Source organism: Tamandua tetradactyla, chromosome 21 (assembly GCF_023851605.1).
Source record: "Tamandua tetradactyla isolate mTamTet1 chromosome 21, mTamTet1.pri, whole genome shotgun sequence".
NCBI classification, from domain to species: domain Eukaryota; kingdom Metazoa; phylum Chordata; class Mammalia; order Pilosa; family Myrmecophagidae; genus Tamandua; species Tamandua tetradactyla.
The window spans coordinates 40,423,638-40,436,943 of NC_135347.1; the positions used below are offsets into that span (position 1 = coordinate 40,423,638).

The following is a 13,306-nucleotide window of genomic DNA, read 5'->3' on the forward strand; positions in this document are numbered from 1 at the left end:
TATGGAAAGGAATCTCATGGAAGACAGCATATTGATTTGTTCCTTCATTCTATTCATTTATTTACAACATAACCAGTTGAGAAACTACTATGTACCAGACACTATTTTAGACTTCAAAAATATACTGGGCAATAAGTCAGAAAAGGCCACTCTTCTTGTGGATCTTATACTCTGTTGAGTTCTCCCTCAGCCTTTCAAGGCACAGATATGGAAACCAACATTAAGAGAAGGATAGATGGTTCCTGTATAAGACAAATTTGATATCCTAATAACCATAAGGAACAAAAGGGAGAGGAATGGGATTATGGGGAATTCAAAGCGATATACTATTTGATTTCCTTGATGAACATAGTTGAACATAGTTCAAGAGAGAAAAATAAGAGAGTGTTTCTATACATGTTTGTACTGTGCCTTCAGTTTAAACTTATTTCAAATAAAGAACTGATGAATTTACAAGCTTCTGGAGACATAATAAAAGAATAGAGGGATCGAAACTTGTAATTACTGGCTTCAGATTCACATTTAGGAACAGAAGCAAGTACTAGAGAAGGTGTCTTGTGAAAGGGCATGCGGGGTTTTCCGATTCTTTGTTCACGCTCCTCCTTGAGGAAACTTCAATCCCCAGGATGCATTCATCAGAGTTAAAGGAATACAGTGTTAGGCGATGATGATTTTGCACCTTAACTTCATGTCACACTCTGGTACTAGCATGGAATGAAAGCATGGGGCACTGCAGCCATGGGTCTGGGGTGGAGATATTGTTACAGTGAAAATGGTGACAATCTCTTGAGTACGTAGCATGGTGAGCAGTAGAGGCTGTGGAGTCAAGCAGGTTTAGGATCGAATTCAGATCTCACCATGGACGAATGGTGTATCTCTTGACAGGTAGTGCACGATCCCTGTCTTGGTTCATGTATTTGTAAACAAGAATAATAAAGCCCTAAGCCTCACCATGAGTGACTACCTGAAAAAGTCACTGTAATCATGAAATAATGCATGCACAACTTTGGACCAGGATTAGATTGAACTATATGAAACTGCCAATAGCACACATTTTTTGACCTACAAAAAGAGGCACCTTCATATAGTTTGATGTAACACAACAGAACTACAGTCTAGGTACTGTTGATATTGGCTGTCTCATTATTCTTTTTCTGATGTCTTGTTCTCACTTATAACCATTTTACATCTGCACTGACTCTTTAAACTTCCCATGTTTTGTGCCCTAAGAACTAATGTTACAAGTATTACAAATCCAACTGGTTTTTAATTAACCTGTTAAGAGTTCATAAAGGGTTCCCTAAATGAATAGATGAGTTAAATTATTATTATACTGTATTTTTAAAATTTATTCTTCAAAACGTCTCTGAATTTCAGGGTGACTTGAATGCATGATAACAATATACATTAAAGGAATAAATAATGAACTTCATAGAAATTTATACAAACATTCTTAACCAGAAACTTCCTATTAAATAATAATCATTAACTTTAAAATAACATGGATTACTCTGTGAGAACTGGGGGAGAATTTCAATCCACAGCCATGTTTTATTATCAGACATTTTTATATCCAGCAAAATAGAAATAAAATATTTTCAAGTCTTTCTACTGCATGTATCCAACTTATCTTATGAACATAATTTGCAAAAATGTGGCATCTGAAGAATATTAACATGCACTTATAAAATTATACAGTTTTAATTACAAACATTAACCATATTTTATTTTTTCCTTTTCATCTTGATAGCTTTCTGTTATGAACCTCCAGCCATGAAACAACTGATTTAAAGACAAACAGTATTCTGAGAGCTACCTCCAAATGGGTGAAACTGAACTCCAGGGGGGAAGTACAATTAACAGCACATCAAAACACTCCTAAAGTTGTAATCATTTTCCTTTTTCATCTATCAGGATATATTTCATACTCATAATATAAATAAGAATAACCAATGAAGCCTTTCTTATTTTTAAAAGACACAGCAAAATGAGGAATGTATTGTTACCAGTTTAAGTTTATTTTTCTTGGTGTAGCTGCTGTGCTTTCTTCGAATAATTAAACTCATATTATCCAATAGGTACAATGCATTGATTTGCATAATTTTTAATTACACCATCATTTGCATTACATGGCACTTTGTAAACATACTGCTGTTATATTAAAAGATACTTACTTTTCACCAGGTGAGCCACAAGTAACTCCAGTCAGGAGAGAAAAGGCAAAATTCTCAATTACTTCAGAAAAGTCACTGAATCCTCTTGTATCTTTACGCTTTGGGTTAATGAGAGCACAGAGAATTTCATAGAAAAGATTTCGGCTTTCGATACTGAATACTTGATTTTTTCCTTCAACGGTTATCTAGAACAAAATCCAAGGGTGAATATATATCATCCTTTACAATAAACCTCTTAAAATACATGCATTGTTACATAATATGTATTCTTCATTAACAGTTCTTAAAGTTAAAAAAAAAAAAAAAAAGATGAACCTGTGAAGAATTTAAGAGAAAATTAGAATCAAAATTATCTTTTAAGTACATGCAATTGTACTAGAAAGGCATAAATGCTCATTTACTAAAGAAAAGCTTAATTACAGAACTATTTCCTATATAATTATTAGATTAAGCCTAATATGTTTGCATGGATCGCCTAATTTGAACCACAGTAAATAATATCATAAATCAAAATTAATCCCACTTTTACATCCACCCAAGAACTCTTGTTCTTTTAGCCAACAACTAAGGAAATGAATATCTCAAGAATATTTGTCAATAACAGACATAAGATTTTTCTTGATTCTCTTTTTCAGTGAACAGAAGTCATCATATGCCACTACATTTCTGAAGCATCAAATGAGAAAATCCCTTCCAAACAAGTACAGTCCAGAGTTCCGGGCACTCTTGTCCTTATCAGTGAATACAACTCCTCCTACCAGAGGAAATGGATTATTTGGGAAGCAAGAGGAGTAGGAGAAAAACATAGCTTTGTAATTCATTTTTTTTTTCTTTGCCAGCATGATGTGGACCAAATCTTTACTGCTGGCTAAGCTTGAGAGTGAAGCCATGGATGTACTATTTGATAACATGTTTTTATTATAGTCCCTGTTGATTCTACAATACCCAAATTCATCATCACTCACTGTGCCCCACCCACCAAGACACATGAGCACTGTTTGTGTAACTTGCACATACACTAATGAACTTAACCTTGTAATGATTTGTCTGTTTCTCCTACTAGATGAACTCTTTGAGGAAGTAGTCCATGCTGCCCCTAAAAAAATTTTTTTGTAGCCCTGTAATCTAGTACAGTGCCAACCTCAGAGCAAAACTGCAGATATGAATTTCTAAAAGTACCCTTCTCTAAGACAGTAAGAAGGAATGAGAAATAATCCACAGGGAAAATATGATAAAAGGTACAGAGTAAAAATCTTAACAGGAACAATTACAACCAAGCAGTGAACAGGCCACTAAGTATAGAAGCAAACAAACTGAATGCATTAAATGGAAAAGAAGCTCAAGAAAATCTCCCAGAACTCTGAGCAAAGATAACAAGTAAGGCAAAACCATAAAATCCAATAAGTATATAAAAGAACAGTTAGAAGAAAAAGATAGCGTAGCTGCTTGACAAGCTAAATACTACTCATGTCTAAAAATATAGAGACTGGCTTTATACCACTGAAAATTGGGAAAAGAGATACCATCAGATGTATCTTTTTTTTTTTTTTTTTTTTTTTTTTTTTTTTTTAAAGGAAAGACAGAGAGAAGGAAGGAAGGATAGAAGAAAGGGAAACATTTTTAAACATTTTCTTGTTTTATTGTATTCTGTTTCTCCGTTTTTGTTACATGGGCTGGGGCCGGGAGTCGAACCGAGGTCCTCCGGCATAGCAGGCAAGCACTTTGCCCGCTGAGCCACCGCGGCCCACCCCCATCAGATGTATCTTGCTAATTTTTTTTAACTTTATTTCAAGAGTTAAATATATATATCCACCAGAAACCAGACTGGAAAAAAAAATTGCTAAAAGACAAGCAAAAATTCCGTTAGACCACTTTTCTGCAAACAAAATGCCAGAAGACAGCAGAGCTAATATGAACAGAGTTTTCAGGATTAAAAGTTGTAATTCAAGAATTCTAGAGCTATTCAACCTTTCATTCATATTCAAAAGCAACAGAAAGTTTCTGTTAGTAAAGCACCCACAAATAAACAAAAAGCCTATTTCTATATAATACTTGGTTTGTATGAGTACTGTTCCCAGCATGTAATATTAACTTTTCTAATCCTCACAACAACCTTGTGAGAAAAGTACTATCATCTTTGTTTTGTTTCCAGATGAGGACACTGATGCAGAAAGAAGATGACTGACTCGTCTGGGGGTTCAGAGCTTGTAAATCAACAAGCAAGGGAGGTGCTTGGGGCAGCCATCCTGCACTGCCACCCAGCATTCCCCACATGTTCACCCTAAAATAACAGATTCACCAATTGTAGGACAAATCAATCAAATTTATTGCAAGCATGAAATACAAAAGCAACCAATAAAATATAGAGTTCAGTCTAAATTATCGTTAAGGTGGTTATAGCAAAAGTCAATTGTATGTTTCCAGGTGCCTGCCCATGCAAAAAAAAAAAAAAGTCAAATGTAAAAACAATTCTTAGAAAATAAGATCTTTAATACGAAATAAAAAGTATATAGGGTGGGCCACAGTGGCTCAGCAAGGAGAATTCTTGCCTGCCATGCCAGAGACCCAGGTTCTATTCCCAGTGCCTGACCATGCAAAAAAAAAAAAAAAAGTATACGATAAAAAGAAATGCGGGAGAACCGGTTGGATTCCCGGACCATGCACCCCACCCCAGCCCCAAAAAAGAAAGAGTCAGACTGATTCTAAAAGGCCATTTTACATAAACAACAGTAAAGAACCCAGAAAATTATAAAAATTGGTTTGCAAAAAAATAGAAAACCTATAGCGAACCATGCAAAAAAATGAAAGAGCCATGAGGACAGAAGAAAAGGAGAAGAAAAGAAGAAAAGGAGACCTTTCAGAGGGAAGACCCTTCAAACTTTCACAGAATCCTTGAACCCTGTCAAATATTCCAGAGCACAGGTTAGAGGCAACACCTTTTCACTCGTGTTTTACCAAGGTTAAATAATTCTGAAACCAACCTGGTAAAATTAAAAGTTAGCATATCAAATCCAGCAGGGTCTTAAAATATTGATATTATTATTAAGGAAATCAACAGCTTTTAAAATAATTGTCATTGCAGCATGCCTGGAAATGTGGGGATAAGAATATCATGCCACAATAAAGTGCTGCCCAAACCCACAGCTGATATGTTCCCAAACACCTTTACAGTTAGTTATTTAAAACTATTGCTCCTTTAAACATAGTATTTGTATTCTGAACATAAATAAGTAGTCATTTTTAGTGTGCATAATAGTATTTTCTAAGATTTAGTCAGGTCTTCCTATAAACAAAAAAATGATGTAGATAAGATTCTATTTCAAAGACCTGAGAATCTTTGGTAGAAAATAAAAAATAAATATGAAACAATTTTATTTAAATACAGGACCTCATAGAATGAAGTTCAATCAGTACTTGGAAGTGCTGTTCTGCACTCCTGAATCTGAAAATATCTTCCAGAGTATATTAATTACATAGGGCATAGATCCATGATAGCCCCAAAAAAGTATTGGTCACCCAGTTAGATCTGAATTACAGATAAATAATAATTTTTTAGTATAAATTTACCCCAATTAATGTGTACAAAAAATATTTTTACTTAACAGTGTTTAGGATATACATATACTGAAAAACTTATTCCTTATATATTTGAAATTCACTTAACTGGGCATCTATATATGCTTTTATATATTGCTTATCCTCACAACAATGTGTATCTGTACGTAACTATCTGCATTTTCAGTGCCTATTTCATTATTCTCTTGTCCTCATCATTATAAATACATCTAAAACACATGATACAATTATAGAACAATAAAAGTCAGTTACCCAAATCACCAGATTGCAGTGTTCATGTCTGTGTGCCAGCTTAAGTGCATGAATCAGGTGCCCAACATAGCATGTGCTTAATAGTCTGCATTCCTGTGGGTGCGAACTCATGGCAGATAGGACCTCTTGAAGATGTTATTTCTAGTTAAGGTTTGGTCAAACTGAATCAGTCTCTCTTAATCCATGCTACTGCAGGCCTTATAAAGAGAAGAAACTGGAAGCCAGAAGTTGGAGAAGGCCAAAGGAAGAGGCCAAAAGTCAGTAGAAACTAGAAGAGTAGACACAAAGAGAGAGGGATGCCAGGTGACAGGAAGCAGAGATGCAAGCCAAGGAACCCCAAAGTTTGTCTCAAACCAGCACCAAAACAACTAGTCTTTAGGGAGAAAGCATCATCCTGTCAAAACCTTGATTGTGGACTTCTTCTGCCCTCAAAACCATGAAACAATAAATGCTTGTTGCTTAAGCCAAACCAGTTTGAGCTATTTGTGATAGCAGATCTGGCAAACTAAGGCAAAGCACATTTGAAAACAGTACTTGAGAGACAATTCAACATAAAACTTTTCAAAACATTTCAGTGACAATACCTGATTTGAAAATAAGAGCAAAGAAGACTTCAGGTGGAATATGATAATAATTTTCTTTAAGAATTCAAATGTGATATTATATTGATTTTGTAATATTTTATAACATTTGAAATGATTCTATTCCCCAAATAATTCCAGGTTATTTATCATATATATATAATAATATACAAATAATATATAAATAATAAATATACAAATCAAAATAGTTACTCAAAAAAGTTAACTACATCTTCCCATAGGAGTTTCATAATTCAGTTTTGTTATTCATAATAGAACCAATAAAAATAGTAGAGATGTACTACTTGACAACTCTACTTAAATAAGTGTTGACTCTCAACCAGTAATATGTAGCTCTTTTAGACACTTACTAAGAAAAAAAAAAAACAGCAGAACTTCCTTATATCATCTCTAAATCTTGCAAAACAAATTTCTTTTTTCTACCATAGAATGTAGTTTTTATACAGTCTACAACCATACCTTCTTGCCATTGTCCTATGCCATTTTTATACTTAGAAAATTAAAGAAACAATATTTTTGGCAAGTGAGTTTCTATCTTTAGAAATTTCTAAACATAAAATAGCCATCATTTCACTTTACAAGTTTTATAAGCCATTTAGCAAAGCCTCCTCTTCCTGGCTATATACTTTAAAATCTTCTGCTCTTCCCTAGGCATTGCATTTTAAGAGATGACATAGGAAGTAAAATAAGCATGAAAATCTGAAGCCTTGATAAACAGTTTATTCAAAGGTCACTATATATATAGACTCTAGCAGTCATAAATTTGTATGTATGTACTCAGAATTTTTCATATTTGTATGCAAATATGTTGATAAGAAATATATTGATAAGAAAGCCCAATTAACTCCCCCCATGAGTGTCTTTTCTTTAGTGATTATTATTATTATTATTTACTTTTTTTTTTGCATGGGCAGGCACCAGGAATCGAACCTGGGTCTGCAGCAGGGCACGTGAGAATTCTGTCTGCTGAGCCATTGTCGCACCACCCTATCCTTTTTTTTAAGTGGCAAATTTTATTGAGATATACTCACATACCATACAATCCATCCAAAATATACAATCAGTATCTCACAGAATCATCACCTAGCTGTGCATGCATTATAACAGCCAATTTTAGATCATTCTCATTACTCCAAAAAGAAAAATAGACATTAAAGAAGAAAACCCCAAACAACTTTACTCCTTATCTCTTCCTCTATTACTGACCCCTAGTGGTGCAGTACATTTGTTATTGTTGATGAATGAATATTAAGGTACTACTGTTAATTATAGTCTGATGCTTGTAATAGGAACTTTTCCTCCATATACTATTCTATTAGTAATTCTTTGTACAGCTGTCACATATTTGTACTTGTTCCTGAAATAATTTATTTATATTTATATTTATATTTATAGTGCTAATTATAAACGAGGCCCACCACAAGGTTCACAGCATTATACAATTCCATATTGTAACCTCTGCTTCCTACTGGTGACATACAACCCCTCTCAAATAAATTCACCTACAATTCAGCACTATTACTTATAGCCCAAACAACGAGCTACCCTCACCTCCATCCATTTCCAAACATTTAAGTTCACCCTTATTAAAAACTTCTTGAGCGTTTGATAAAATTCCCCTGTGAAGTCAGAGATTGACTGATTCAATACCTTTTACTTCTGATCTTTTTTTTGAGATCTTCCATTTCTTCTTGACTCGGGATAGGTTGTTTGTGTGTTTCTATGGAATTGCCCATTTCATCTGTGTTGCCTAGTTTGTTGGTATATAGTTGTCCATAGTATCTTCTTATGATTTTTTTTTATTTATCCGGGGTCCTCTCATTTTTTATTTTATCTATTTTCATCTTCTCTCTCTCTGACTTTGTCAGTCTAGTTAAGAGTTTGTAGATCTTATTGATCCTCCCAAAGAACCAACTTCGATTCTATTATTCTATTGATTTTTTTGTTCTCTATTTCATTTATTTTTGCTTTTATCTCTAGCTTTTTTTCTTCTATTTGCTTTGGGATTAGTTTGCTGCTCTTTCTCTAGTTTCTTCAGTTGTTTAGTTAGGTCTTTGGTTTTAGCTCTTTCTTACTCTTCAATGTAGGCATTTAAGTTATAAATTTCTCTTTCGGCATCACCTTTACTGCATCTCAAAAGTTTTGATACGTTCTGGTTTCATTTGCTTATGCTGCCAAAATTCAATATACCAGAAATGGAATGCCTTTATAAAGCGGATTTTTTAAGTTACAAGTTTACAGTTCTAAGGTGTTCTAAGGCTTTGAAAATGTCCAAACTAAGGCATCCAGAAACAGATACCCTTGTCAGCTGGGAAGTATGTAGCTCACATCTGAGGTCCTTGCTCCAGGTTCATTGCTTTGTGCTTCTGATTCCAGTGGCTTCCTCTCTTAAACATTTGAGGGCTCTCACTTAGCTACTCCAGGGCAAAACTGCAGGCTTCATTTCTAGCTTAGCATCTCCCAGGGCCAGAGATTTCTTCTCTTTAGGTCTGGTTATTTCTGTAAGTTCTAGCAGAGCACTGAGACTTTCTCTGTTTCAATCTCCAAATATCTGTGTCTGGGTCAGCTCTGAACTCTTTTCCTCTCCATGAGCTTTGTTAAAGACTCCAGTTAGCTAATTAAGACCCACCCTGAGTGAGCAGAGTCACATTTCCACCTTATCCAAAGGTCATACTGGCAATTGGGTGTGTCACATCTTCATGGAAACAACGTAATCAAGCGGTCCCACCGTACAATATTGGATCAAGATTAAAAGAACATGGCTCTCCCCCCAAGATTGGATAAGGATGAAAAGAACATGACTTTTCTGGGGTACATAACAGTTTCAAACCAGCACATGTTGTATTCTCGTTTTCATTTGTCTCAAGATACTTACATATCTCTCTTTCGTTTTCTTCTTTAACCCACTGATTGTTTAAGACTGTGTTGTTTAACCTCCATATATTTGTGAAAATTCCAGTTCTCTGGTAGTTACATTTCCAGCTTCATTCCATTATGATCAGAGAAAGTGTTTTGAATAATTTCAATTTTTTTTATTTATTAAAACCTGTTTTGTGCCCCAGCATATATTCTATCCTGGAGAATGTTCCATGAGCAGTTGAGAGGACTCTATATATGTCTGTTAGGTCTAATTCATTTATTGTATTATTTAGGTTCCCTATTTCCTTATCGATCTTCTGGATACGTTCTGTCTATTGAAGAGAGTGGTGTGTTGAAGTCTCCTACTATTATTGCATTAAAGTCTAGTATTCCAATCAGTTTTAGGTGCATATATACTTATGATTCTGGGTGAATTACCCCTTTTATTAATATACAGTGTCCTCTTTGTCTCATAATAGTTTTTCATTTAAAGTCTATTTATCTGATATTATTACAGTTACTCCATCTTTTTTTTTTTTTTTTTTTTTTTTTTTTGGGCTATTGCTTGCATGGAATATCTTTTCCCATCACTTGCTTTCAACCTATTTGCATCTTTGGGTCTAAAAGTAGTCTTTTATATCCCTTGGCTTTTATTTGTCAGATCTAGTATTTTTCTTTTTTTATCCTTTTAGTTATCCTTACTGATAACCATTATTTCTATACTCTCCTCCAAGCCTCTATTTTCTGTCTTTTTTTTTTCCAGCCAGCAGAACTCTCTTTAGTATTTCTTGCAGGGCAGGTCTCTCGTTAAATTCTCTCAGCATTTATTTATTTGCAAAAATTTTAAACTCTCCCTCACTTTTGAAGGACAACTTTGCAGGATAAAAAATTCTTGGGAGGCAATTTTTCTCATTCAGAATCTTAAGTATATCATGCCACTGTTTTCTTGCCTCCATGGTGCTTGATGAGTAGTCAGCACTTAGTCACATATGGCTTCTCTTATATGTGGTGAATCACTTCTCTTGATGCTTTCAGGATTCTCTCCCTCTCGTCAGAACTTGACAGTCTGATTAGTTGATGAGTTGGCATGGATCTATTTGGATTTATTCTATTTGGAGTATGTTGGGGGCTACTTTGATTTCTATATTTATTTCTTTTATAAGGACTGGGACATTTTCTGCAATTATATCCTCAAATAATCTTCCTGGACTTTTACTCTTCTCTTCTCAGACAGCTATGATTCTTATATTTGTGCATTTCATGTGTCATCATTTCCTTGAGATCCATTTCACATTTTTCCATTTTTTCAACATTTGTCCTTTTGTGCATTCAAGTTCAGTTGCTCTGTCCTCTAGTTCGTTTATTCTTTCTTCTGCTTCTTCATATCTGCTATTGTGTGTCTCTAGTATATTTTTTATTTGATCTACAGGATCTTTCATTTACATAAGACCTACTTTTCTACTCATTCTCCCAAAGTCTTCTTTATGCTCTCCTAGCATCTTATTCATATTGTTCATCTCTTTAAACTTCTCCTTGAAGTTACTTAGATTTGTTTGAACATTTTTGATTGATTGTCCCAAATTCAGTGTCTCCATTGACTTTCTGATTGGCTCAGTCATACCTTCTCATTTCTTCATGTACCTTGTGATATTCTGCTTGTTTCTTGGTGTTGTTTATCTTGATAAGATTATTCTGAAAACTGGTTTCCCTCTCTTGTTTAAGATTTTATTGTTGCTTGGGTTATCATTAAAGGTCTCTTTTTTTGGCATTTGTTTTGTCAGTAATTCCCAGCCAAACCAGAGCCAGGATCTCACACAGAGGGTACAACTGCTTTAGGAGGGCTCTTAGAGTCTGGGTAAAAAAGCAGCTTTCCAGACTGTACTTTCCCAGTCTTCTCAGCAGAAAACACTCTCAGACCAGCTATTCCGCACAACCTTGCCTCTCCCTAACTGCAGCAGCTGCTGGACAGGATGCAGACCAGGATAAAGTCCAGTTCAAGGCTGCGGACCCCAGAGAGTTGCAGTCTCTAAACTATTATCTCAGGTCTGATCTGCTTCTCCTTCTTTTCCTGAGGAGGGGCCTTCTGTCTTTTCCAGGTCCTCGCAGGCTGCCAGTTCCAGAGTTGGGATATGAACATTGTGCACAATAGTGAAGACTTCGCTTGTGGGTACAATGGAGCTGGTGGTTCCCAGACTCAGTGTAGAAAGAATCTTGGATGCGGGCCTGAGAAGGTCCAACTTAAGTGGCCGAGGTGAGCATTGTGATTCACTGGCCGGCAAGACCCAAGCTCTTACAAAGCCACAGCCTCAGGGATGGGGGGAGAGGGCCTGGCACTCCAATGCAACTCCCTCCCTTGCCCCGCATCTCCATTCATGAAGCAGCTAAGCCATGAGCGCCCTGGTCCCACATGCAGAGAGGATCAAACTGTGGGACCCAGAAGGTCTCCCTTCCAGGTGACTATTCTTTTCAGATATCTTCTTTCATTTATCATTCTTAGGATTTCAGGTCTTATTTAATTCCGTCATTTGTAAAAGTGTAAATAAGTAAGTATGTGAGAAATAGAACCTGGTTGGTCCAAGTCCATACAAATTTGAAGACCTGAAATCATTTGTTCTTCTTTTCCTGTGAAAGACCTTCTTTTCTGTGGAAGCTTTCACTGCCCAGGAGGAGCAGTGAATCAGCAGAGAGCAACAGTTTCCATTTCATGGCATTTAAGCTGGAAAGGATGGGTAGGTGATCTAGTCCAAGTCCTCTTTTTATAGATTCAAAAACTGAGGTGCAAACCCCAAAGTTAATCAGCCAGTTTCTGGTAAATCAAAGGGAGCTTTTAGCTTTGACATCTAGTGCTTCTTTTCAGATACTGGACTGTCCTTACTGCTGTGGTAAGCACAGCAAGATGAGGTTAAGCATGGTTCCCTGAGCTAAAGATAGATTTCCAAACATGCACCAGTCACATTCAAGCAAAGTACAGTGTCAGGTAGGATGAAACCCATTCTTAGGTTCATAAATTTAATTCCATCATAATTCCATTATAACTAATAGTATAACTGACTGTGGATGTTTTTTGTTTTATTCCTTTAATTTATGAAATTTTGCAAAATTGGCTGCATACAGCTGGAGGGATCACTTACCTTGTCTATTAAATGCAGCACAGCGCTGAGCTGTTCATCTGTGTTCTCAGTAGCCACTTTCAGGTTAATGTCATGAAGCACTCTGCTAAGGATGGCATCATCCAAGGGCTGGTGCAACCAATCCGCAAGCCCCCAAACTGCCTGAGAAGCTGAGTCAGAGACAAGAGTGATGTTGGCAGTGCCATACACTCTGTCAATTCTGGCACCACCTCTTGGGTCAAAAAGCACAATCTGGAATCGTTTAGGAAATGGATTTAAAGACCCTGCCTCTGGGGTTAGGATGATATCCAATACGGAGTTTCTCTGGCCGGGTTCAAAGACCAATGTGCCTTCAGTTCTCGCAAAATCCTTCCCAGAAATAGCTGGAGATATGAGAGTACGGCCAATTGTTTCAGCACTCCTCAACTCCTAGAAATAAAAGATATCATTTAAATGCATGTATAAACACTTCTAATCTTGTCCTTAAAAAAAAGTTACCTTGAACAAATTCCATTTCCCTTAAACAGTCACTGTTTAATGGTTAATAACACTATTATTAAAATATAGGGTTTTGGGTTTTCTAATCTCCTAAAATACAAACATACACAGAGAGAGAGAGAGAGAGAGAGAGTGCGTGATAAGATTAGAAAAGGTAACTGCCTTTAGGAGAGAATAACAAAGAAATGATAATCCAAGATCAGAGAACATACCAAGCAAATAAATTAGAAAAGAA

The 13,306-nt window shown here is 35.8% G+C and overlaps 1 protein-coding gene across 1 annotated transcript in view; it reads right to left on the reverse strand.

Moving 5' to 3' along the window:
* The window catches only part of ADGRV1 (adhesion G protein-coupled receptor V1), a 637,421-nt gene that overhangs the window by 358,567 nt on the left and 265,548 nt on the right, over window positions 1-13,306 (reverse strand). The window contains exons 78-79 of the mRNA XM_077139161.1: window positions 12,595-13,002; window positions 2,175-2,359 (exon numbers count right to left, since the gene is read on the reverse strand). Of these exons, the coding sequence (XP_076995276.1) occupies window positions 2,175-2,359; window positions 12,595-13,002 (593 nt within the window). The remainder of the gene's footprint in view (window positions 1-2,174; window positions 2,360-12,594; window positions 13,003-13,306) is intronic.